We start from the raw sequence: 26,152 nt of genomic DNA on the forward strand, positions 1-26,152 counted from the left end.
TAGCTCTCTTCTGATAGCTCTCAGCTGAACTATACTTCACTCACTCGATAGCAAAACGGTTATGCCAGAATGGTCTTGGCTTTCATTTGTTGGTGGATTAATTTCTGTCCTTTCTCTCAGCATTTCTTTTTGAGTCATCTGTATTTTTACAGGACAATATCCAACTGACAAGTCTACATTACTTAATTAGGGAAATAAAACATTTATAGTTGGAATTATTAGTGGGAAATGTCTGGTATTACATATTTTAGATCCCCCAAATTATTGAGACCATGCAGTGCTTGTCTCTCTGTGTCTGGCTTATTTTGCTTAACATAAGTCTTCTGGGATCATTTAAGTTGATATAAATGACAGGACTTCATTTTCTTAAGATTTAGTGGAATTTTGTCACATACATACACCATGTTTCTTTATCCATTAGTGGGCCCTTAAATTGATTCTGATGCTTTTTTTTTTCTGTTGTTAAAGTGCAGCAGATGTAGATATATTTTATATGCTGACTTGATCTCTGTTGATTATGTGTGTGAATGTATATTCAATAGTAGGATAATTGGAACGTGTGGTAATTCTATTTTATAAGGAGCCTATGCCCTATTTCTCCTAACACCTGTGCTAATTACAGTCCCTCTAGTAGTTTGAGAATTCCTTTCTCCTCAGAGACCTCAGCCTTGCCAGAATTCCCCATTTCTTGTCTTTTGCTAATAGCTTTTCTAACTGGAGTAAAATGATATCTCATAATTGTTTTTATTTTAATTTCCCTGGTGGTCAATGATGAGCATGACATTTATTTTCATTTGCCTGCTGTTTATTTAATTTTTCTTTTGTTAAAATGTTCGCCAAACTCTAGTTGGATTGTTCATGGCAGGTGAGCTGTTGCGCTGTTTGAGTTCCTTGTGTACCCTAGATGGTAGCCTCTTGTCAGCATCTCTTTACTGTCAACCACTGTGCTGTGCTGGAACTTCCTGCTTGGGATAATCCCACCTGACTATGTTAGCTTTGTCACTTGTGCTTGTGAGCATCTTTGCCCGGGCCAGTGTCATGATGTATTTCCCTGTATTTTCTTCTAATGGTTTCACATTTGGAAGTGATTGTCATTTTTTAAAATGGGCTAATTCCTGATGACATGTAGAAAGGCTCCTAGAAGTAGCTTAAAGTTACATTTTATGACAGGTTATCAGTAAGAGTACAGGTTTCTATTACCATTGTAATTTTCGTTTCATAGTAAATAGTAATCTAGGTGTCTGCCTGCATCTGTCCACTTGGGGCTGGGATATGGGTATATATTTCACTTCTTACAGATGCATTCCCCTTTTAAAACTCTTCCCACAGAGTATTCAAGATCTTTCTCTAATTGCTGCTTGTACACCTTCTGCCGGTGGGAAGGACATCAGCCCCCGTCTCCTCAAGCACTTCTCCGTGCTGGTGTTGCCTCACCCTCCACAGAGTGTCTTGTGCACTGTTTTTCAGGTAATGTATGTAGCTCCCTCGCTCCCTCCACTGGGCTAGAACCAGGTTCTCAAAAGTGCTGTATACTCTACTGGTTGGTTTTTGTCAACAGAACACAAGCCTTGACATACCTGGGAATAGAGGATCTTCTTTTTTTTATGTGTATGGGTTGAAAAAGAGTTTTACTACATGGCCCCAGCTGTCCTGGAACTCACTCTGTAGAGCAGACTTGCCTGGAACTCAGAGATCCACCTGCCTCTGGCTCCCAAATGCTGGGATTAAAAAGTAGGGTATGATCTAGAATGGTATTGGTGTGGGTAATGCCACTGTGGGTAATGCCACCCCTGAACAAATGGCCCTAGGGTGAATAAGCCAGGAGGAGTAAATCAATAAGCAGAACCCCCTCCATGGCCTCTGTATCAGTTCTGTTTCCAGATACCTGTGCTGAGTCCGTGCCCTAGCCTTCCTTAGATGATGGACTATGAACTATACGATGAAGTAAACCCCATCTTCCTGAAGCCCGTCTAGGAGAGGCTATGCCAAGTCAGTGGACTTTCGGGACATGGCACACTGTTTTGCAGGGCTTTGTTGAGCTCTGAGAAGCAAAGACAGCAGAGACTTTGTTCCAGAATTGCTTCTCACTGCTGATGTGCCTTTCTGGACACTATTGCAGAGCTTAATGACTTCCTAGGTGTTTATCCACCCTATTGGGCAAATTTCCTACAGAATCAATATGAAGATATTCTTTCATGCAGTTGGTAATGCTGTTTAGACAAACGGATGATTTCATAATTACTAATAATGACTTTAGAGAACTCCTAAATTGATACAAGTATTCTCAAGCCCCTTATAGAATATAAGCTGCAAATAGAGTGCTGTAAACCTTCATGTGTCATAGACTAATTACACTAGGAAAAGAAAACAGGATTGGGACACACATTAATGATCAAGAAAAACATTCATTCTAAATCAGGTCTAAGGATGAAGCCACAGGTGTGTACTATGATAAAGCAAGGCCGTATAAAACTATTGCTTTGAACTTCTAATGAGCTTATAGGATGAAACGCTGCTTTTAATTTATAATCTACATTCTGCTGTAACTCCTGTTTGTGTAACATTTTATCTATGAGGTAATTTTTTCTTGCATATAAGACTTTTGCGTAAAAAGAAAAAAAAACTATAAAAAGCCGAAAGCAAAAATAAAGGCTTAGTGTAGCCCTTTCTCTGCCTCCTCCAGAGTATGTATGTCTGTGTGTGCCTTTCTTTCTTTTTCTTTGTCTCTGTCTTTGTCTTTGATTCTTTGTTACTGAACTCAGAGCCTCTTGCCTGGCCAGTGAGAGGCTTTATGTCTTGTCTGAGTCAAGACATAAAGAGCCCAAGAAACTAAGTTTCAATCCCCTGCTGCTATTGGCAGAAGTCAACTGGCTTGGCCCCAGAAGAGTAAGAGAGGGTTAAATCACCAGAACAGGAAGAGAGCATTAATAACAAGAGAGCATCAGCCTCTGGCCCTCCTGCTTGCCTCCCACCTCAGTACCTGACTGTCAGGGCAGGACCCTGACACATCTTCACATTGCTGTTGGTCATGTTGTTTTTTCACAGCAATAAAGAAACCTAACTATGGTAACTACCACTGAGATACATGGGTTTCCACCCAGCTCATCTACTGGGGGTGGGGAGTGGGAGAAGTATGTGACTCAAGGCCACTAGCACGGAGAAATTATCCTTATCTTATAAGTATTATTTCTCCTGTATTTTCTGGACTATTATGACTTGTCTCAATATTGAAGTCGCATTTAATGTTCATAAGAAATGTATGTGGTATTTATCTAATGCAGTCCCAAGAGGTGACGTTCCTGACAGAGGTGACAGAGGTGAGAGAGATCTCACACACCTGGCATGGAACTCTGTAACTCCCTTTAAAGCATGAGCACTGTGCTCCCATCTTTGCCTCTTCTCATCAGGGGCAGAATCCCCTCGGCCAGCCTAGCTTGGCACACACACTTACTTTCTTCTAAAGCAGTTTTTCCTTTTAGGTGTAGCCTGTGGTCACCTGTATCAGAATCATAAGGGGTTTGAGGGAAATTGGTTTTATCTACCTTTAAAACTTCTAAAGAAAGGAGGTGCGAGATTGATTTTGAAGACAGTTACTACTTCTATGCAACCTCACACGTCAGATGTATAACGTGCTCTGTGCTTCAGTTTAAGCCATTTTTCCAATAAGGACTTTCTGGCTTCTGTAAAGACAGGCCTTGTGTACAGCCATCCAGATGAGGTAACATTCTATCACTTGCCTCTCTGGCAAGGAAGGTGATGTTGGAGTACCACAGCTGATGTGCCCAGAGGTGGGCCACCAAATTGTCCCCAAAGAACACAAGTCACATCTTTCTAGGCCATGTGACAAACTATGATCTCTGGTATGGCCTCTGTTTCCCACACCCAGGGCACCTTTGCACTTTTGCCACCATCCTGATCTAAGAAATTTTAACTAACAATAATTCTTAGTGAAATTAACACTGTGTGCACAGTCCACAAGTCCGCTTCGCGGTAAGTGTTTGCCGTAGCCTACATTTACATGTTTAATTAAACAAAGTTTTCTCTTTAAAGGCTCACTTGGGGTTGTATTTCTCCCTCCATAACTTCGTAACTGAGGTGCAGAAATGCAGAGATCAGATTGTCTTCTGCTCCCTGGCGATATATTATGAAGTCTGTAAGAAAATGTTGCCAACACCAACCAAATGCCACTATATATTCAATCCCCGAGACATGTTTAAGGTTTGTTATGACGTTAGTTCTCTGGCTTGTTTATTTTTTTTTTTAAGATTTATTTATTTTATGTACGTGAGTATACTGTTGCTGTCTTCAGACACACCAGAAGAGGGCATTAGATCCATTACAGATGGTTGTGAGCCACCATGTGGTTGCTGGGACTTGAACTCAGGACCTCTGGAAGAGCAGTCTGTGCTATTAACCATCGAGCCATCTCTCCAGCCCAGCTCTAGCTTGATTTTAACCTTTAAATCGGGGTATAATTTTTCTGTCTCCCTCCCTTCCTCCCGCTCTGTTGGTTCTGCCCACATCAAATTGTCAGAAGGTACAACAGAAGGGAAAGCCACAGTGGCAGTTTGTACCACGTGTCCACCGAAGAGAACTGTTCAAATAATGTGAAGTAGACGGTCCAGTGACAAGACCAGTAAGGCCGTTAGTACAAGCTGGGGTTCTGGGCAAAAGAAATGACAAGGTCACAGTGTGGGTTTGGGCTTGTCTGGGGGACTCCTCTGTTGCTGCAAGGGAGTGGACCTATTTAAGTACTTGATGCACATTCGTGAATTAACTGCTTACCCAGGAGCACTGGCTTAGTCAGCAGTGCAATTAAATAATGTGCAGAATTCAATGTTAAGGAAAAAGTTAGCAATGCACAGTGGGACATGCCTTTAATCCCAGCTCTCGGGAAGGAGAGGGAGGGAAATCATCTGAGTTCCAGAACAGCGAAGACTACACAGAGAAATCTTGTCTTAAAGAGACAAAAGAGGAGGAGGAGGAAGAAGAAGAAGAGAAGGAGGAAGAAGAAGAGGGAGGGAGGGAAGGAGAGAGAGAATATTGAATACATTATCTTTCTTCCCTTGCTGTAGAAGGTCAGCCCTGATTTAAACGTAAAATGTCAAATACATCAATATTAGAAAGCACCTCACAGCCAGGTGTGGTGATGCTGTTAATTCAGTAGTCAGGAGGCAGAGGCAGGAAGATCTCTGAGTTCGAGGTCAGCCTGGTCTACAGGGACACCAAGGCCACAGAGCGAGATCCTGTCTCAAAGAAAACACAAAAGCTTTTAATAAAAACTGCTTCCCTGTCACCTGTGCTGGCAACATCTGCCCAGCTACGGTTTCTGCTCCTCGGAGTCTCCTCAGATCCTGAGACACTTTCAAGTCATCCCATAGGCATCTTCTGTGGCTTTAGCTCACCCATCCCATGAAAACATTCAGATTGTCACTTTCAGAAATTGATGAATCTTACCTTGGAAAGTTTGTGTTTATGTAACATACACCTGTGAATGTTGGTCATGTGTTGCCTTTTGATCTGTCAGCTTCTGCTAGGATTGATGCAGGCAGACAAGAGCGTAATTAACTCCAAAGAGACGGTTGCTCTGCTCCTAGTTCACGAAGCCAGCCGTGTGTTTCATGATCGTTTGATTGAACCCAAAGAAAAAAGCCTTTTCTATCAGATCCTGTCAACAGAACTCCAGAATCATATGCAGGTATGTTGGAAAATGTATCCCAAGTGGAATCGCACGCATGTGCACATGTACACACACACACACACACACACAGTGTTGTTTTATGAAAGTCCTCAAGTATATCTCTAATGCTAATGAAAGCAACTTGGTTTTAAGAATTCCATTCCTTACTTAAAGATGTCTGAGATCGAAGCTTGAGCTGTGAGGGAAACGATCAAGTCTTGCTTCTTCCGTCCACGACTCTGGCCTCTCAGAGCCTCAGCACCGTTCTGGTCTCTCCAGGGCCTGCAGAATTGCCCACTGAAGATGCCCAGATGCCTCTCTGTCCACCCCTTTGACCTTTAGCTTCCTTGGTGTCTCTTTTAATGACGTCACAGAGAACAACACAACCAATGGCTTGAACTGAGTCTTGTAGCTCAACAGGCATTGAGTCGCTCTTTACTACTTAATCTTGAGCCCCCTGAAGAGGACAGTAAGGGCAGAGCTAAACACTATTGAAACAGAATTGTACAATACAGGCTTTATCCACAGAGCTCTGCTTATATAAACATGCACGTAAACAGACATTTAAATGTACGTCTGCATGTGAATATTTTACCAGTGTGTGTGCATATTCACGGTTCTGAGACTATAACAAACGCATGGATTTTTAAAATTTTTTTGTTTTATTTATTTTTTTATTCATTATTTTACTTATTTACTTTATGTCCCGCTCACTGCTCCCTCCTGGTCACCTCCTCTCACAATCCTTCCCCCCAGCCTCCCTCCCCTCCTCCTGTCCCCTAACCCAGTATCCCCCCACCCCCCACCCCACCTTTGCACTTCAAGTCTCTGTAAGACTAGGTGCGTCCTCTCCCACTGATGCCAGACAAGGCAGCCCAGCTGATAGAACACATTCCCACATGCAGACAACAGCTTTTGGGATAGCCCCTGTTCCAGTTATTTAGGACCCACATGAAAGCCAAGCTGCCACATCTTCTACACATGTGTGGGGAAACCTAGATCCTGCCTGTGCATGTTCTTTGGTTGGTGCTTCAGTCTCTGAGAGAGCCCCGAGGGTCCAGATTAGTTGACTCTGTTGGTCTTCCTGTAGAATCCTTATCCCCTTAGAGGCTGAAATCCTCCTTCCTGTTCTTCCACAAGAGTCCCTAAGCTCCATCCACTGTCGAGCTGTGGGCATCTATATCTAAGTCAGATGCTGGGTGGAGACTCTCGGAGAACAATGTGCTCCTGTCTGCAAGCATAACAGAGCATCATTAACAGTGTTAGGGATTAGTACTTGCCCATGGGATGGGTCTCAAGTTGGGCCTGTTATTGGCTGGCCATTCCCTCAGTCTCTGCTCCGTCTCCCATCACTGCATTTCTTATAGACGGGATATATTTGAGATTGAAAGTTTTGAGTGTGGGTTGGTGTCCCTACTGCTCCACTGGAATTCCTGACTACAGGAGGTGACTAAAGTCTGTGACTATCTCCAGTGCTGTGAGTCACAGCTAAATACACCCCCATTGATTCTTGGGTGCCTCCCTCACCCCAGGCCTCTTGTCTCATTCTGGAGATGCCCCTCCCCACCTCACTACCCCTGTCAGTTACAGATTCCCATTCATTCTCATGGTCATCTGGTCATCCCTCCTGCCTCTCCCCACACCTGATCCTGAAACCTCCCATTCCCCTCCCCCATCCTCTCCCCTACCCAGTTCCCTTCCTCCATCTTCCTCTTATGGCTAATTTATTCCCCCTTCTAAGTGAGATTCAGGCATCCTCGCTGGGGCCTTCTAGTTTAGCTTCTTTGGGTCTGCGGAGTGTAGCATGGGTATCCTGTATTTTATGGCTAATATCCACTTATAAGTGAGTTCGTACCATGGGTGTCCTTCTGGGACTGAGTTTCCTCAGTAGGAAAGAAATTCTCAAAATCCATCCATTTGCCTGCAAAATTCGTGATGTCTTTATTTTTAATAGCTAAGCAATATTCCATTGTGTAGATGTACCACATTTTCAGCATGTGCTGTCGCTTGAGTTTTTGATTATAGCCATTCTGACCAATGTAAGAAGGAATCTCAGAGTTGTTTTGATTTGCATTTCCCTGATGACTAAGGACACTGAATATTTCTTTAAGTGCTTCTCAGTCATTTGAGATTCCTCTGTTGAAAATTCTCTGTTTAGCTCTGTGCCCCCATTTTTTAATTGGGTTATTTGGGTTAAGTTCTTGAGGTTTTTATAAATGTTGGCTATCAGCCCTCTGTCGGATGTGGGGTTGATGAAGATCATTTAGAATTGTTGCTAATACACAGTGATGTAGCTAAGCTACTGTGATTCTGAAAAACACTCTTACACCTACATTTTAAAGATTTATTATTTATTTGATATATATGGGTGTCTGTATGTATGTCTGCACACCAGAAGAGGGCATCAGATCCTATAAAACTATAGTTATAGGCGGATTTGAGCCCCCATGTAAGTGCTGGGATTGAACCCAGGATCTCAGAAGAGCTGCCAGTGTTCTTAACCGCTGAGCCGTCTTACATTTTAAATACAGGTAAGGAATTCAGTGAAAATAATGTGAACCTTAAGAGTACGATCTGAATCTATAGGTTTAGACTTCTAACCCTGCATCGTGCTGCTCTGGGACTGTGAAATATTGAACATGCTGGAAACCATTCCTCCTTGGCCTTCACCACACCCTCTCTACCCCCACGAGGCCCGAGTGCTGGCCTTGGTGTCCATGCCTGCGTGTGCACACACCCCTGCATTTCACCACAGCCTCCGCCTCCACGGCCGCAGGTCCCCTCCCGTGGCTCACCCTGGTCATGGCCATTGTTCAAGACTCAGCTCGTGGACATGACGATAAGTGAGAAACCGCAGGCTCAGCCCATTCCCACCATGTGCAAAGTCTAAAGAGTCCACCGCTCAGAAGCAGGGACGAGGGTAGAGCAGGACGATGGTGCCTCTTACGCAGGATGAAGAAGTCCGTGAGAACTGTTGGGCACAATGGTGCTATTTGAGGTGGCAAATAGGGTTTTTTATGCTGTAAAAACACATTATAAAGACATGTAGTCCCTACACATATGACACTATAATTTGTCAATATACAGTGTGGATCATTTTTCAAATTCAGTGCATACTTTTGACATTTTGGTAACCTTTTCTGGCCAGTGCCAGCCTCCTTCTAGATTTTTTTTTGTATGTTTTAATACTGTTGGACTTTCATATCACAGACCTGTCCTATCTCTTTCCAATTTACATGCTTCATGAAGACAGAATCATTGATTTTTTTCTTGATAAATCTTTGGAATTCAGCTTAATATAACCATTCAACAACTAAATCTAGGTTGAATGAGTAGAGAAGGAATGAAGGTACTGGGCTGACCAGCCATATTAGCAGGGCCATGGAGTTGACCAGCCGGCTCAGGAGGGGCATGGGGTTGACCAGCCAGCTCAGGAGGGGCATGGGGCTGACCAGCCAGCTCAGCAGGGGCATGGGGCTGACCAGCCAGCTCAGCAGGGGCATGGGGCTGACCAGCCAGCTCAGCAGGGGCATGGGGCTGACCAGCCAGCTCAGCAGGGGCATGGGGCTGACCAGCCAGCTCAGCAGGGGCATGGGGCTGACCAGCCAGCTCAGCAGGGCATGGGGCTGACCAGCCAGCTCAGCAGGGGCATGGGGCTGACCAGCCAGCTCAGCAGGGCCATGGGGCTGACCAGCCAGCTCAGCAGGGGCGTGGGACTGACCAGACAGCTCAGGAGGGGCATGGGGCTGACCAGACAGCTCAGGAGGGGCATGGGGCTTGCCAGCTGGCTTAGCGGGTGAGGTTTTTGTCCTGTAAACCTGACAACCAGAGTTCTAACCCCCAGACCCACATAAAGGTAGAAGGAAAGAAACCCACCTGGACAAACCGTGCTCTGAGGTCCACATGTGCCCACGCACACATATAATGAGTTTTGTTTTTAAAAGAATGAGTGAAGGGATAGACTAAGAAAATGAAAATCAGAAGAGAGCTCATTACACCTCCCCCAGGAAGACTCCTGGGAGAACTCCCGGCCGTCCTCTAAGCATCCTATAAGATCGAAAGCACACAAGTCTGCCTTCACATCTCACCACAGAGAGGAGCAGATACAAAGGCAGTGCACGGTGAGGGAGCAAGTTCATGGGAACCAGGTTTCCCTTAGCAGCCGTCAACCCTATGAGTGGCAGAGGCAGCTACAATTCCCCAAATTAAAGACCACATCAACCAAACTGTCCTTATAAGCACAAGGACATGAATTATTAACAGGAGGGTTACTCAGTTGTCTTTCTGAGAGAGTGAAATACGACTAAACAGGGAGCTCAATGCATGAGGCGCTGACTCAGACCTTGATACGTCTTCATTTATGACACCTCTGTGATGGAGGCCCTGTCATTGTCCTCACTTGACCAATGGTGTGCAGCATAGTAAGGTTATACACAGTTAACCCAGCTGGTCAAGTGACACAAGACGTCTGATGTCATATAGTCTCTAAGCAAATGACCTCTGAATGTCCATCAGGAACTTCCGGGTCTAGACAGCAAGTGAGGTGTATGCCAAGGACTACCAGAACGGGTGGAGACTGCCCACGGCCACCTTAAACCAGAAGCTGCAGGAGAGCATGCTGGTGTTCTGCCAGCCAGTGCACAGTCCTGCAGTGAGTGAGACAGGAAAGAGCCTTCCATCCTGACTGGTTTTAGAGGAAACAAGGCTCAAGCAGGAGAGAGTCTGTGGCCATGGCATGACAGAGAACCAAAAGCATGCAAAGAAGAAGGCAACTAACTATGCAAAGCTACAACCTGGGGTGGTAACTGACAGCTGACGAGGGACAGTCCTTCTCCCGGATTGTCCGTAGACCTGCAGGGCACCCGGCTCTAACCAGAGAGCTCTCAGCCCAAGTCCAGAACCCTGAGGCGAGGTCATGGGCACAACTGTATTTCAGTATCCTTGGCTTTCTCTGTAACAGGGTATTTGGTTAGAAGCATTTTTTTAAAATGCTATTTTGAAGAGGGGACTACAAGTATCACTGCTCAAAGGAACACACACAAGCACACACACACGCACATATGTGTGTACACACACGGGAACCTGAGTCTAAGGTTCCTCTGTCAGAAGCTTCTATGACAGGCAGATTGCGGTCTTAGGAAAAGATAGGATTTCAATGTAAAGACAATGGAATCTGAATAGCGATTGAATTCTTATTTTACAATAGGTTTCCTGGAGCCAGGAGAGCCTGATGAACAACCCAGTTTTATTTGTGGACTTCATGGATGTAAATAAGCCTCACCGAAAAAGGATCTACCAGAACACTGATAACTATGACAAACTTCTCAACATCCTCACCGAATTCCAACAGAAGTTGGGGTCCACATCCCTGGAGGTAAAGACACATTACAGGAAAGCCTGAAGAGCATTAAACATGACTATGTCCACGTGTGTGCATATGGATATGTATCTGTACATATATAGATCAAGCATTTTAAAGTGTGGGAGGTGGGAAGGGGAAGCATTTCCTCTGGTTCCAAGGGCGGGGGACATTAGATGTTCAGTTCTTTGCACTTCTGTCTATGCTTTGTCTCTGTGGCATCTAACCCCAAGGGCAGGGTGTACAGTTGAGGATAATAGTTAAGAATGCCAAGGTGGTAGAGTGAGGGAACATCCTCATAGAAGCAAGGGGAAGGGGATGGGCAAGGGGAAACTGGGAAAGGGGATAACATTTGAAATGTAAATACTTAAACTATCCAATAAAAAAGAAAAGAATACAAGAGTTTAACAACACAGGAGAGCTCAAAAGCAACACCCCACGAGCAAACTTGAGCCAAGGGACCACAGGTAAGACCAACTTTTCTGCTCCAAGCGACTTGACTGCTAGTCTCAGGACACACAGAGGCAAAAATTCCTCTGAGACCGGACACTTCTGGTTTTTAGCTGGATTCCCAACCTCGCTGATCCCCACCCGCAGCTCACTGCTCCCAAATCCCGTGGGAGGGAGAGCTCACCGCCCAGACAGGTGGGCACTCCTGAGACTGCAGAGCAGAAGAGACCACCAACACTGCCTACATCCCTGGTCCAAGAGGAAACTGTATACGGCCTCTGGGAACCAGAAGATAGGGGCGCTGGAGCTGCAGGTCCCCTGCGCTCCAGACACCGCCGGGACCTGAAGGGACCGACTGGATAAACAGTTCTCTGCACTCAAATCCCTTGGGAGGGAGAGCTAAACCTTCAGAGAGGCAGACACGCCTGGGAAGCCAGAAGAGACTACACTCTGCCCACATTTCTGACTCCAGAGGAAAACACCTAACGCCATCTGGGATCCCAGTGCATGGAGGCTCCCGAAAAGGCAGAGCAGGCCCTCCTGGTTACTTCCCTCACAGAGAGCTCAAAAGCAACACCCCATGAGCAAACTTGAGCTGCAAGACCACAGGTAAGACCAACTTTTCTGCTCCAAGCGACCTGCCTGGTGAACTCAGGACACAGGCCCACAGGAACAGCTGAAGACCAGTAGACAGGAAAAACTACACGCCCGAAAGCAGAACACTCTGTTCCCATAACTGGCTGAAAGAAAACAGCAAAACAGGTCTAGTCTACAGCACTCCTGACACACAGGCCTATAGGACAGTCTAGCCACTGTCAGAAATAGCAGAAAAAAGTAACACCAGAGATAATCTGATGGCGAGAGGCAAGCTCAGGAACCCAAGAACAGAAACCAAGACTACATGGCATCATCGGAGCCCAATTCTCCCACCAAAGCAAACACTGAATATCCAAACACACCAGAAAAGCAAGATCTAGATTTAAAATCACATTTGATCATGATGATGCTAGAGGACTTCAAGAAACACATGAAGAACTCCCTTAGGGAAACACAGGAAAACATAAATAAACAAGTAGAAGCCTACAGAGAGGAATCACAAAAATCCCTGAAAGAATTCCAGGAAAACACAATCAAACAGTTGAAGGAATTAAAAATGGAATAGAAGCAGTGAAGAAAGAACACAGGGAAATAACCCAGAATATATAGAAAACCCAAGGAAGAGACAAGGAGCTGTAGATACACACATCACCAACAGAATACAAGAGATGGAAGAGAGAATCTCGGGAGCAGAAGATTCCATAGAAATCATTGACACGACTGTCAAAGATAATGTAAAATGGAAAATCTACTGGTCCAAAACATACAGGAAATCCAGGACTCAATGAGAAGATCAAACCTAAGGATAATAGGTATAGAAGAGAGTGAAGACTCCCAGCTCAAAGGACCAGTAAATATCTTCAACAAAATCATAGAAGAAAACTTCCCTAACCTAAAGAAAGAGATGCCCATAAACATACAAGAACCCTACAGATTGGATCAGAAAAGAAAATCTTCCCGTCACATAATAGTCAAAACACCAAATGCACAAAATAAAGAATATTAAAAGCAGTAAGGGAAAAAGGTCAAGTAACATATAAAGGCAGACCTATCAGAATCACACCAGACTTTTCGCCAGAGACTATGAAAGCCAGAAGATCCTGGACAGATGTCATACAGACCCTAAGAGAACACAAATGCCAGCCCAGGTTACTGTATCCTGCAAAACTCTCAATTAACATAGATGGAGAAACCAAGATATTCCATGCCAAAACCAAATTTACACAATATCTTTCTACAAATCCAGCACTACAAAGGATAATAAAGGGTAAAGCCCAACATAAGGAAACAAGCTACACCCTAGAACAAGCAAGAAACTAATGGTCTTGGCAAAAAAACAAAGAGAAGAAAAGCACACAAACATAATCTCACATCCAAATATGAATATAACAGGAAGCAATAATCACTATTCCTTAATATCTCTCAATATCAATGGTCTCAACTCCCCAATAAAAAGACATAGATTAACAAACTGGATATGCAAGGAGGACCCTGCATTCTGGTGCCTACAGGAAACACACCTCAGAGACAAAGACAGACACTAACTCAGAGTGAAAGGCTGGAAAACAACTTGCCAAGCAAATGGTCTGAAGAAGCAAAACTGGAGTAGCTATTCTAATATCGAATAAAATTGACTTTCAACTAAAAGTCATCAAAAAAGATAAGGAACGACACTTCATATTCATCAAAGGAAAAATCCACCAAGATGAACTCTCAATCCTAAATATCTATGCTCCACATACAAGGGCACCTACATACATAAAAGAAACCTTACTAAAGCTCAAAACACACATTGCACCTCACACAATAGTAGTAGGTGATTTCAACACCCCACTCTCATCAATGGACAGATCATGGAAACAGAAATTAAACAGAGACATACACAGACTAAGAGAAGTCATGAACCAAATGGACTTAACAGATATTTATAGAACATTCTATCCTAAAGCAAAAGGATATACATTCTTCTCAGCACCTCATGGTACTTTCTCCAAAATTGACCATATAATCGGTCAAAAAACGGGCCTCAACAGGTACACAAAGATAGAAATAATCCCATGCGTGCTATCAGACCACCACGGGCTAAAGCTGGTCTTCAATAACAATAAAGGAAGAACGCCCACATATACGTGGAAATTGAAGAATGCTCTACTCAATGATAACCTGGTCAAGGAAGAAATAAAGAAAGAAATTAAAGACTTCTTAGAATTTAATGAAAATGAAGGTACAACATACCCAAACTGATGGGACACGATGAAAGCTGTGCTAAGAGGAAAACTCATAGCTCTGAGTGCCTGCAGAAAGAAACAGGAGAGAGCATATGTCAGCAGCTTGACAGCACACCTAAAAGCTCTAGAACAAAAAGAAGCAAATACACCCAGGAGGAGTAGAAGGCAGGAAATAATCAAACTCAGAGCTGAAATCAACCAAGTAGAAACAAAAAGGACCATAGAAAGAATCAACAGAACCAAAAGGTGGTTCTTTGAGAAAACCTACAAGATAGATAAACCCTTAGCCAGACTAACGAGAGGACACAGAGAGTGTGTACAAATTAACAAAATCAGAAATAAAAAGGAAGACATAACTACAGAATCAGAGGAAATTCAAAAAATCATCAGATCTTACTATAAAAACCTATATTCAACAAAACTTGAAAATCTGCAGGAAATGGACAATTTCCTAGACAGATACCAGGTACCGAAGTTAAATCAGGAACAGATAAACCAGTTAAACAACCCCATAACTCCTAACGAAATAGAAACAATCATTAAATCTCCCAACCAAAAAGAGCCCAGGTCCAGATGGGTTTAGTGCAGAATTCTATCAGACCTTCATAGAAGACCTCATACCAATATTATGCAAACTATTCCACAAAATTGAAACAGATGGAGCACTACCCAATTCCTTCTATGAAGCCACAATTACTCTTATACCTAAACCACACAAAGACACAACAAAGAAAGAGAACTTCAGACCAATTTCCCTTATGAATATCGACGCAAAAATACTCAATAAAATTCTGGCAAGCAGAATCCAACAGCACATCAAAACAATCATCCACCATGATCAAGTAGGCTTCATTCCAGACATGCAGGGATGGTTTAATATTTGGAAAACCATCAATGTGATCCATTATATAAACAAACTGAAAGAACAAAACCACATGATCATTTCATTAGATGCTGAGAAAGCATTTGACAAAATTCAACACCCCTTCATGATAAAAGTCCTGGAAAGAATAGGAATTCAAGGCCCATACCTAAACATAGTAAAAGCCATATACAACAAACCAGTTGCTAACATTAAACTAAATGGAGAGAAACTTGAAGCAATCCCACTAAAATCAGGGACTAGACAAGGCTGCCCACTCTCTCCCTACTTATTCAATATAGTTCTTGAAGTTCTAGCCAGAGCAATCAGACAACAAAAGGAGGTCAAGGGGATACAGATTGGAAAAGAAGTCAGAATATCACTATTTGCAGATGATATGATAGTATATTTAAGTGATCCCAAAAGTTCCACCAGAGAACTACTAAAGCTGATAAACAACTTCAGCAAAGTGGCTGGGTATAAAATTAACTCAAATAAATCAGTAGCCTTCCTCTACACAAAAGAGAAACAAACCGAGAAAGAAATTAGGGAAACGACACCCTTCATAATAGACCCAAATAACATAAAGTAACTCGGTGTGACTTTAACCAAGCAAATAAAAGATCTGTACAATAAGAACTTCAAGCCTCTGAAGAAAGAAATTGAAGAAGACCTCAGAAGATGGAAAGATCTCCCATGCTCATGGATCAGCAGGATTAATATAGTAATAATGGCCATTTTACCAAAAGCAATCTACAGATTCAATGCAATCCCCATCAAAATACCAATCCAATTCTTCAAAGAGTTAGAACAATTTGCAAATTCATCTGGAATAACAAAAAACCCAGGATAGCTAAAGCTATCCTCAACAATAAGAGGACTTCAGGTGGAATCACTATCCCTGAACTCAAGCAGTATTACAGAGCAATAGTGATAAAAACTGCATGGTATTGGTACAGAGACAGACAGATAGACCAATGGAATAGAATTGAAGACCCAGAAATGAACCCACTTGATTTTTGACAAAGGAGCCAAAACCATCCAATGGAAAAAAGATAGCATTTTCAGCAAATGGTGCTGGTTCAACTGGAGGTCAGCATGTAGAAGAATGCAGATCGATCCATGCTTATCACCCTGTACAAAGCTTAAGTCCAAGTGGATCAAGGACCTCCGTATCAAACCAGATACACTCAAACTAATAGAAGAAAAAGTGGGGAAGCATCTCAAACACATGGGCACTGGAGAAAATTTCCTGAACAAAACACCAATGGCTTATGCTCTAAAATCAAGAATCAACAAATGGGATCTCATAAAACTGCAAAGCTTCTGTAAGGCAAAGGACACTGTGGTTAGGACAAAACGGCAACCAACAGATTGGGAAAAGATCATTACCAATCCTACAACAGATAGAGGGCTTATATCCAAAATATACAAAGAACTCAAGAAGTTAGACCACAGGGAGACAAATAACCCTATTAAAAAATGGGGTCCAGAGCTAAACAAAGAATTCACAGCTGAGGAATGCCGAATGGCTGAGAAACACCTAAAGAAATGTTCAACATCTTTACTCATAAGGGAAATGCAAATCAAAACAACCCTGAGATTTCACCTCACACCAGTGAGAATGGCTAAGATCAAAAACTCAGGGGCTGGGGATTTAGCTCAGTGGTAGAGCGCTTACCTAGGAAGCGCAAGGCCCGGGGTCGGTCCCCAGCTCCGAAAAAAAGAACCAAAAAAAAAAAAAAAAAAAAACTCAGGTGACAGCAGATGCTGGCGAGGATGTGGAGAAAGAGGAACACTCCTCCATTGTTGGTGGGATTGCAGACTGGTACAACCATTCTGGAAATCAGTCTGGAGGTTCCTCAGAAAATTGGACATTGAACTACCTGAGGACCCAGCTATACCTCTCTTGGGCATATACCCAAAAGATGCCCCAACATATAAAAAAGACACGTGCTCCACTATGTTCATCGCAGCCTTATTTATAATAGCCAGAAGCTGGAAAGAACCCAGATGCCCTTCAGTAGAGTAATGGATACAGAAAATGTTGTACATCTACACAATGGAATATTACTCAGCTTTCAAAAACACTGACTTTTTGAAATTCATAGACAAATGGAGGGAACTGGAAAATATCATCCTGAGTAAGGTAACCCAATCACAGAAAAACACACATGGTATGCACTCATTGATAAGTGGCTATTAGCCCAAATGCTTGAATTACCCTAGATGCACAGAACAAATGAAACTCAAGACGGATGATCAAAATGTGAATGCTTCACTCCTCCTTTAAAGGAGGAACAAGAATACCTTGGCAGGGAATAGGGAGGCAAAGATTAAAACAGACACAGAAGGAACACCCATTCAGAGCCTGCCCAAAATGTGGCCCATACATATACAGCCACCAAACTAGATAAGATGGATGAAGCAAAGAAGTGCAGACCAACAGGAGCCGGATGTAGATCGCTCCTGAGAGACACAGCCAGAATACAACAAATACAGAGGCGAATGCCAGCAGCAAACCACTGAACTGAGAATAGGTCCCCCGTTGAAGGAATCAGAGAAAGAACTGGAAGAGCTTGAAGGGGCTCGAGACCCCATATGAACAACAATGCCAAGCAACCAGAGCTTCCAGGGACTAAGCCACTACCTAAAGACTATACATGGACTGACCCTGGACTCTGACCTCATAGGTAGCAATGAATAGCCTAGTAAGAGCACCAGTGGAAGGGGAAGCCCTGGGTCCTGCTAAGACTGAACCCCCAGTGAACTAGACTGTTGGGGGGAGGGTGGCAATGGGGGGAGGATGGGGAGGGGAACACCCATATAGAAGGGGAGGGTGAGGGGCTAGGGGGATGTTGGCCCAGAAACCGGAAAAGGGAGTAACAATTGAAATGTAAATAAGAAATACCCAAGTTAATAAAGAAAAAAAAGAGTTTAACAACAGGGCCCAGAGTGACACACCACGGCTGTGGCTCTTCTCCCACTGCTGTAACGAGCAGAGACACTCGGACACAGAGGTGCCAGTCAAATCCACAGATACCCCTAGCAGTTTCCTGAGTTTCATCTCTCCATCCACTGCCAACTCAGAGCAATAGAGAAGCAACCTGGAACCCACTCCCCTGCTGTTCGTCCTGTTCCCTCAACCCCACGTTAACCCACTAGAATACTAGCCACGGAGTGAGCGATGTCTTGTGAAGAACCTGTTTTCTCTAAGTGTCAGTAGAAACTGTTAGCTGGCTCTAGGTCACCATGCTACTAAAAAGAGTTGCTCTCATTCCTCTGTCCTTGCACATAAAACCTTAGCTCACGCCTGACTTTTCTACACCTGCAATGTGTTTATTTGCTACATTACTTCTTCCAGATGTCTCATTCGGTCGTATTCTTCAAGGAAGCTATAGAACATATCACAAGAACTACCAGGGTCCTTCGACAGCCAGGAAGTCACATGTTAATGGTAGGAATTTAAGTTCTTTAAATGTTTTTAACATTGCAAACTGGTAACTCAAAGTCCAGTAAAATCAACATGCAGAAGCTGTATTCATCTGTAAATTATGAAAATTTCCAATAATTGAGTGGTAGAGCAGAACCTTAGTCTTCATTGTTTGCAAAAAAAAAAAAATTGTTGTCCCGTAGACGTGTTATTTGTTTGGGGAAGGTCCTGGATATGACTAAATCAGGTGTGCTTGGCACCACATGTAATGTATCCTAGCATGAATCTGGCATCTACACAGGTGGATCCTGACTTCAAAAGTAGTACCCCAACCTGGATGTTGATTTAGAAATGAGAACCATTGCACAGAGATCTGTCTCTTAAGAGGATACATGACAGCTAACTTAAACTTCCAAAAACTTAGAAGAAAGAAAAGGTTTTGGAGAGCCAAATAAAATTCACAGTATTAGGCCAGGAAACTGGGTCAGTGTGTGAAAGTGCTGGCTGCTAAGCCTGGTAACCTGAGTTTGATCTGGGGACTCATGTGGTGGGAAGAAAACTGACTCCTACAAGCTTATCCCTGACCTCTATACTTCTGTTTGTACGTGCACACACGCACACACACACACACGCACACACACCCAATAAATGTAATAAAACAATAAATCCATAATATTTAGCCAATTCTATAGGCATCATTTAATTTGTTACTTATGGGTACCATTTATTTATATTTTATTTATAACTATGTTTTCAAAAGCAGGACTTAATCTTGCATGCAGAACAACTAGTGTTTTACTTAAACATTCTTTCTTATAAAGACATTTATGACAGAATTAAAAGGAAGCTTTAGAATGAGAAGGTAGAATCAAGAAACACGGTACAAAATAAAGCTGGCCGCCCTCGGCTGTTCTCTCACTAGTCTTCCCATCTGCGCATGGCAGCACGTGAGTCTTTCTGTCACTTCAGTGTGGGACTCCAGCCTGCGGGACGGTGCTCCCCACCAGGGTTGGCCTTCTAAGATCAATTAGCCTAATCTAGACATCCTCACACACATGCCCTGATGCCCTGACATCTTTCTCCAAGGGAAGTATAGATTGACAAATTAGAAAATCGGAAAATTAGAAAATACCTTGAAAAGACAGAAGGCAATTACAACAGGTTGCCTAAAGGGAGATCTGTGGGAAATCTACAGGTGTAAAGGCTGATACGTAAAGAGAAGGAACTTCTGATCAATAGCCTAGACTACAAAAGGGTAATCAAACCCAAGGCAAGCAATAATAATAATGATGATGATGATGATAATGGAGTCTTCTTACACCCTGGAGGTTGTGACTCAAATAAAACACCAGAGATCTCCCTTATGAGGCTCTGAGTCCAAAAAACTCTTGACATATCTGCCCCTGTACTTACTCAGAAACAAGATAATCAGAACAGAGTAAACTTTAAAAGGTAAACAAGATTTGCTGGGCTTGACAAGTCAGCAGCAGATCTTCTTACTAGACACTTGGGCAATTTCATGGCATATGAGACTGGGGACGTCATGTGGCATGCTCCTCGACGGAAAGGTTCAGCAACCAAGGCAGACTGACTGGAGTTCTCTCTCCTACACAAGAACTTACACTAACAAAGAATGCTGTGGGAAAAGAACAAAAGAACAAAGACCTCCCTTTTCTAGAGAAGTTAGCTCATGTGGGACCACTGTGGTGTATGATCGAGGAGCAAAAGAATACCAACATTGGACACAAATAAATTCTTCAAAGATATAAAATATAAACACTGTATTATGGTAGAAGTTGGATATTAACTACAGTAGCTTTGGCCTGGAGCTTTTTCTTAGGCCTAATGACAAGTAGCCCTCTGACCAGTAAAAGCTGATAATACACCGCTTAGGACGTGAAATCTGCTCAGGCTTGACGATTTTCTGTCTACTGCCCTCGAAACCGCAGGATTCTTAAATATTGGGCTACAGAGCTGATGCAGGAAAATGATGTAAAAGATAACCCTGTTCTGTTATGTTTATCAATGATGACTAAACGTATGACCAAGAGGAAGTTAAAGCATGTGCCCAGAAAACCATATGATCTGGGCTGGCGAGGTGGCTCAGCAGTTAAGAGCACCGACTGCTCTTCTAGAGGTCCTGAGTCCAAATCCCAGCAACCACATGGTGGCTCACAACCATCTGTAATGGGATCTGATGCCCTCTTCTGGTGTGTCTGACGACAGCTACAGTGTACTTATATATAATATATAAATCTTAAAAAAAATGAAAATTATATGATGTATGTTTTAGAATATGAATCTATCCCTGCTTACTGAGTTTCTGTATAAATAAAGAAGCAGTCTGGCTGCCAGTCAGTCAGCACACAAGGCTCCCTGACCCCTATTCCTGGCTCATTCCTCCATCACTGACTCCTTATCTCCTCTGCGGGGGCGGGGGGGTGGGGGGGGCCCGGGGGCCTGGGGAGACAGATCCATAAGGATTAAAGTTAGGAATCAGCAGTTGGTTGCCAAGGGCTTGCTCAAGAGGGAAGGAATGGAATTCTGTGTGAATCAGGAACTCACTGTACTACAAATTTGTCTAAACCACAGAGCTTCACCACTGAAGACCAAACCTTAGTGTTTGTAATTTCGATCTTTTTAAGACACGGTCGTTCTTACATAGCCCAGGCCAGCCTTGAACACCCTGTGTAGCCTCGGTTGATGCTGAACTTATGATCCTCCTTCCTCCGCCTCCCAAGTTCTGGGGTTACTGGAGTACGCCTGCTCATCCTGTTTTGTGTGCTGTGGGGGATCAGCCCAGGGCTTGGTGCATGTCAGGAGGTAAGCAGTTGACACATTACAACCTCAGCTCAGTGTCCGCAAATGTGAGTGTAAGGTAACTTCATCATTGCCGAAGAACACTATTGCCTAAAAGAAATACCTGTCTAGTTTCTTACAGATGAAGCATCAGCCATGGACGATGACACAGTATTGGTTTATCGGTCAATTTGTGGTATTCTCCAGGTTATCAGTACAATAAAATTTCATACATTTTAAAAGAAGATACTGAATGTAGATAATTGTCTCATAGCATGAGATATGCTGGATGTGAATATTTCTATCAAAAATAGATACTCTATATTTTATTATATTATTATTTATAATAAGTACTTATTAATCAATTCCCATAAAGTACATAGGAATAGCCTCCTTTGTTCTTGTGGGTGTTTATTTGTGTGTATTGGGATTGGAACTCGGAGCCTTGTCCTTGTTAAAAGAGTAGTATTCCACTGACCCACGTCAGGTGAATAAGATGTTTATTTCTTTCTCTTGCAAAGATTGGAATGGATGGCTGCGGGAAGGAAACTTACGGAACCATAGCCTGCTACGTGGCAGAATACAAAATATGCAAAGTGCCTATCTCTCACAACTACGCCATCTCAGAGTTCAAAGAAATGTTAAAAAAGGTGTTTATCCAGGCCGGCTTGGAAGAGACCCCCACGGTTGTCATGGTTGCCAACTTACTGGAAGAACACGTATGTGCTCCAGGTCTCCATTACTTGCTAAAAATTGATGCCGGTGCCCCCTAGAAGGTTGACATTGGTGTGTGTCTTCCCACTCACTCACCGCTGTACTCTCTCTGCTCATCCAGTCACAGCCCACGGGCAGTGTCCACAGTCACGCTGCAGTTCCAAGTAGACAAACAGCAGAAGTATTTCCCATCTTTGTCATTTCTATTTTAATCAACAGATTAGAAGTAATTACTCCTCATAGCAAAACCAATCACCTCGTCGTACCAGAGCTAGTTCTGTCCTCTGCTCTGCAGATGTTTGCAGATGTGCATATGCTCTACCTTGCTGGGGCAGCTCCGGTACCTGCCATTCTCTCCTTTATCCATCACCGTCAGGGTTTTCCTTGCATGATTTCGTGCAAGCAAAGACTTCCCCACTACTTTGCACAAATTGTGTCCAGGGATGTTGTATGTGACTTGTATCCTGACAAAATACTTTAAAATATTATTTAAAACCCTATCCTGCTTTTTCTCCTAATTCTGGGTCTCTGTCTATTAGAAAAAAAAAATCTAAATTCTCTGCCTTTTCTGGGTTTTCTTCCTTCCCCAAATCTGAGCATTCTGCCCTACTGATCTGTTGAGGCTTGTCAACAGCCTTTCTTTCTGGTTGCAAAAGACGCTATTTCTGCCATGTGCGGTGCCTACCGTCCTAATTCCATCGATGGCAGAAAACCATCTCAGGCCAGAGGCTGAGACGAACATTCATGGGTGGGGAAATGGAGAGAAAGAGACTTCTTTCCCTCTGTTCAGAAGCAGATGTGGGCGCGTCAAGGTTGCCTTTAACTGCTCGAAACAAGGTCCCTGCCTGGTCTGCTGCCATGTTTGAATTGACGAGTGGGCAGATGAAGCTCATGCTGGTGACTTTGGGTTAAGATATCAGCTTTTTAATCATAAGTAGTCTCAGTTACTTTCTCGATCCGTTTAGCAAAGAGTGTATGGTTTATTCACTCCTGGTCAATGTGTGTTTCCCTTAAGGTGTCATTTCTGGAAGATTTGAACTACATTATCAATGCTGGAAAGATTTCTAACATGTTTGAAAACGAGGAACTAGATTCTATCGTTATGAGAGTCAGGACATTTGCTGAGCAGTCTAGTTGCATGGATGATAGAAAATATTTACTCTCTTTATTCCAAAAGGTACTGTTTTGTGTCTTGGTAGATTTAAAGCAGGCCATATTTGCAACTCTGTACATGATCTTCAGGTCATGTGTAATTCCTTTCCTTCATCAAATGAGTTTAAGAAGAGCATCCATTTTTAAATCCCCGAGCAGAATCCAGCAGATAGAGAACAAACAGGTGAATAGACGCGTGAAAGCCCTGCAGCCTTCCCAGTTTCAGCTTTTACCACACTTCCGTGGCACATAGTTACTTGTTACCTAGAGATGTTGGTGGTTTCTTCCTGCTGGACTCTGAGTGATCGGAAGTGTGCTGACTATTGAGGCCACTCCAGCTCTGTGGATTGTAAAGTGGCTCCCAGAAACAAAGGGAAAAGCGTCTGTGCCCTGTGGCCCAGTCCGGCCAAAAACTTGGCTAAGCAGCAGAGGGGATCCAGGCAAATCTCTACACCGGTCTAGTATCCGGACTCTCACACCAGGACATTTGATTGCATGTGGCACAAAGGGACTTGCCTAACATGCCAAGTGGCATGCTGCCGGATGTCGTTTTGAATGAAATTAATAGTTATCTTAATCACAGAAAGGAAAAGAAGCAGGTGGTTAGCCCGAGACCTGCATGTTAGCTTACGTTGCCTCACCATAACCCGCTAACTCTGATACTCTTTGACTACCATTTCTCTCCTTCAGTTCTAATTAGTCTGGCTGCTCTTACACATTGAGTTTCTGTAAGTTACTAAAGGCATGCCACCCCAGAGAAAGTTAAGCAGTAGACTCGTTACTATCTGACACAAGTGTCCCCCTCCCCGTAAGAGTTGGTGTTGGACCCACCATCTGGACATAGCGGGCACAGTTAAATGGGGCAGAAGGGCTCTATGGGTTCCCGCTTCCCTGTCAGCTAGTCTCTTAAGAGTCTACCCAGTTAGGAAACTGCTGAGACAAGTTTTAAATGGAATTTTCAATATAGTATCATTTTCAACGCAGGGAGTTATATTTTAACAGCACGTATGTTCCTCCATTTCAGAGAGTATCTAAAAATCTGCACGTTTGTATGATGTGTACGACTGGACCTAACTTCCGCCATAGCTGCCGAGTTTACCCCTCTATGATTAGCTCCTGCACCATCGACTGGTTCCAGAGGTGGCCCGATGAGGCTTTCCTTATTGTGGCCAACTCCTACCTAGAAGAAAAGCTGAACGTGGAGAACAAAGAGGTGAGCAGCTAAACTGAGAGAAGGTTGGGACTTAAGCTTACACATGGCCAAGCTGGGCCTGAGCAGCAGTGGCCAGGGCGGGGGAGGGGGCATTCGGGGTGGGGGAGGGAGCACTCGGGGCAGGGGAGGGGATAGGGCAGAGGTGGATCTGAGCTAGGCTGTGTGATGCTCGCTTTTCGTCCTAACTCTTCACAAGCTCCATGTTTGTTCTGCCTCCTACCTGACCTTGCTCAAGGCTGCCTGGGTTGTACACTGCCTAGGTCGCCTCTGTTACCATTTTGTACAGTAGCTCCTTTCATGAGAATTCTGGAATCCTCAAGAGTATTTCTCTTTAAAATTTTTCTTCGCAACTAGTGCCGGTGAGATGCCTCAGTGGTTAAGAGCACTGGCTGCTCTTGTAGAATACCTGGGTTTGATTCCTGGCAACCACGTAGACACTCACAACCATCTGTAACTCCAGTTCCAGAGAATCCAGTGTCGTCTTCTGGCTTCTGTGGACAATGCACACACATGGTACATAGACGTACATAGACATACATGTAGGCAAAATACCCATACACACAAAAAATAAGTAACTTGCCAGACAGTGATGGCACATGACTTTAATCCCAGCATGCAGAGGGCAGGGGGCAGGGGGCAGGAGGAAGGGAGCAGGGGGCAGGGGCAGGGGCAGGGGGCAGGGGCAGGGGCAGAGGCAGGTGGATCTCTGAGTTTGAAGCCAGCCTGGTCTACAGAGGGAATCCCAGGACAGCCAGGGCTACACAGAGAAACCCTGTCTCAAATAAACAAAAACAAAATTTCTTGACAATTACACACACACACACACACACACACACACACACACACACACACACAGAGCTCTCACCCACTGCCCGCTTTCCCTTCTCCCACCTCAGATTACTCCCCTCTTTCTCATTCTCATGTCGTGTCATGTCTTATGAGCACAGATGTGGTATCTTCTGCAGTATTTCTGGTGGGCAACCAAGAGGGGTGACAAAGTTTGCATTATTTAGGGGCCCTTAGGAGTCTCCCTAACAACCCCTTCTGCACAACAAACCCTTTGGTAAGAAGTCTGCAGCCTTCCTCGTGTTTCATTTGGTGATCTTAGTAATTAAACCTGTTCTTTGACAATGTCACAGAGAGAGAATGGGTGTAAAATGTGTAGACTTCTCTCAGCCTAGCCTCATTCTCACACCCTGTCTGTTCTAAGGGCGTTAAACTAAAGATACCATAGGCCTAGCTGAAAGGGGTTAAAGATGCTGACAAAGGGTTGTAAAGGCCTAAATGCCAGAGACTCAGTGCAGGCCTTTGAAAGCACTGAAATCTTTACAGGGTCAAGCTCCAAAGAAATGAGAAACAGAGAAGGGCGGGGCAGAGGCAGAAACCCTCCAAGAGTCTGCAACATTCTTAAAGGTGACCAGAAGCTGTGGGGTTTGTGTCTAGAGACTGCCTGAGTGCTCCACATTCTAAGCTCAGTGGGGGTTCTTTCTTCTCTGGGCCAGTGAATCCAGAAGCTTTATAGACTCAAACTTGCTAGAGTGCCACCCTTTTATTATCCACTCTCTGAAAGAAAAGGAAGCTAGTGTCCCAAGGGCCCTGTGCCAGCTAGTTTCATGTCAACTCAACACAAGCTAGCTTTATCTGAAAGAAAGAAACCTCAACCTG

General features: G+C 43.7%; 1 protein-coding gene across 9 annotated transcripts in view; it reads left to right on the forward strand.

The window, feature by feature from the left end:
- The window catches only part of Dnah14 (dynein axonemal heavy chain 14), a 216,593-nt gene that overhangs the window by 125,171 nt on the left and 65,270 nt on the right, over window positions 1–26,152 (forward strand). For all 9 annotated transcript variants that reach the window (XM_039091477.2, XM_039091479.2, XM_063272768.1 and 6 more), the window contains 8 exons: window positions 1,330–1,467; window positions 4,051–4,218; window positions 5,528–5,698; window positions 10,887–11,054; window positions 18,541–18,633; window positions 21,930–22,127; window positions 23,138–23,299; window positions 24,299–24,487. In XM_039091477.2, coding sequence (XP_038947405.1) covers window positions 1,330–1,467; window positions 4,051–4,218; window positions 5,528–5,698; window positions 10,887–11,054; window positions 18,541–18,633; window positions 21,930–22,127; window positions 23,138–23,299; window positions 24,299–24,487 — 1,287 coding nt within the window. The remainder of the gene's footprint in view (window positions 1–1,329; window positions 1,468–4,050; window positions 4,219–5,527; window positions 5,699–10,886; window positions 11,055–18,540; window positions 18,634–21,929; window positions 22,128–23,137; window positions 23,300–24,298; window positions 24,488–26,152) is intronic.

Source organism: Rattus norvegicus, chromosome 13 (genome assembly GCF_036323735.1).
Source record: "Rattus norvegicus strain BN/NHsdMcwi chromosome 13, GRCr8, whole genome shotgun sequence".
Classification (NCBI taxonomy): Eukaryota; Metazoa; Chordata; class Mammalia; order Rodentia; family Muridae; genus Rattus; species Rattus norvegicus.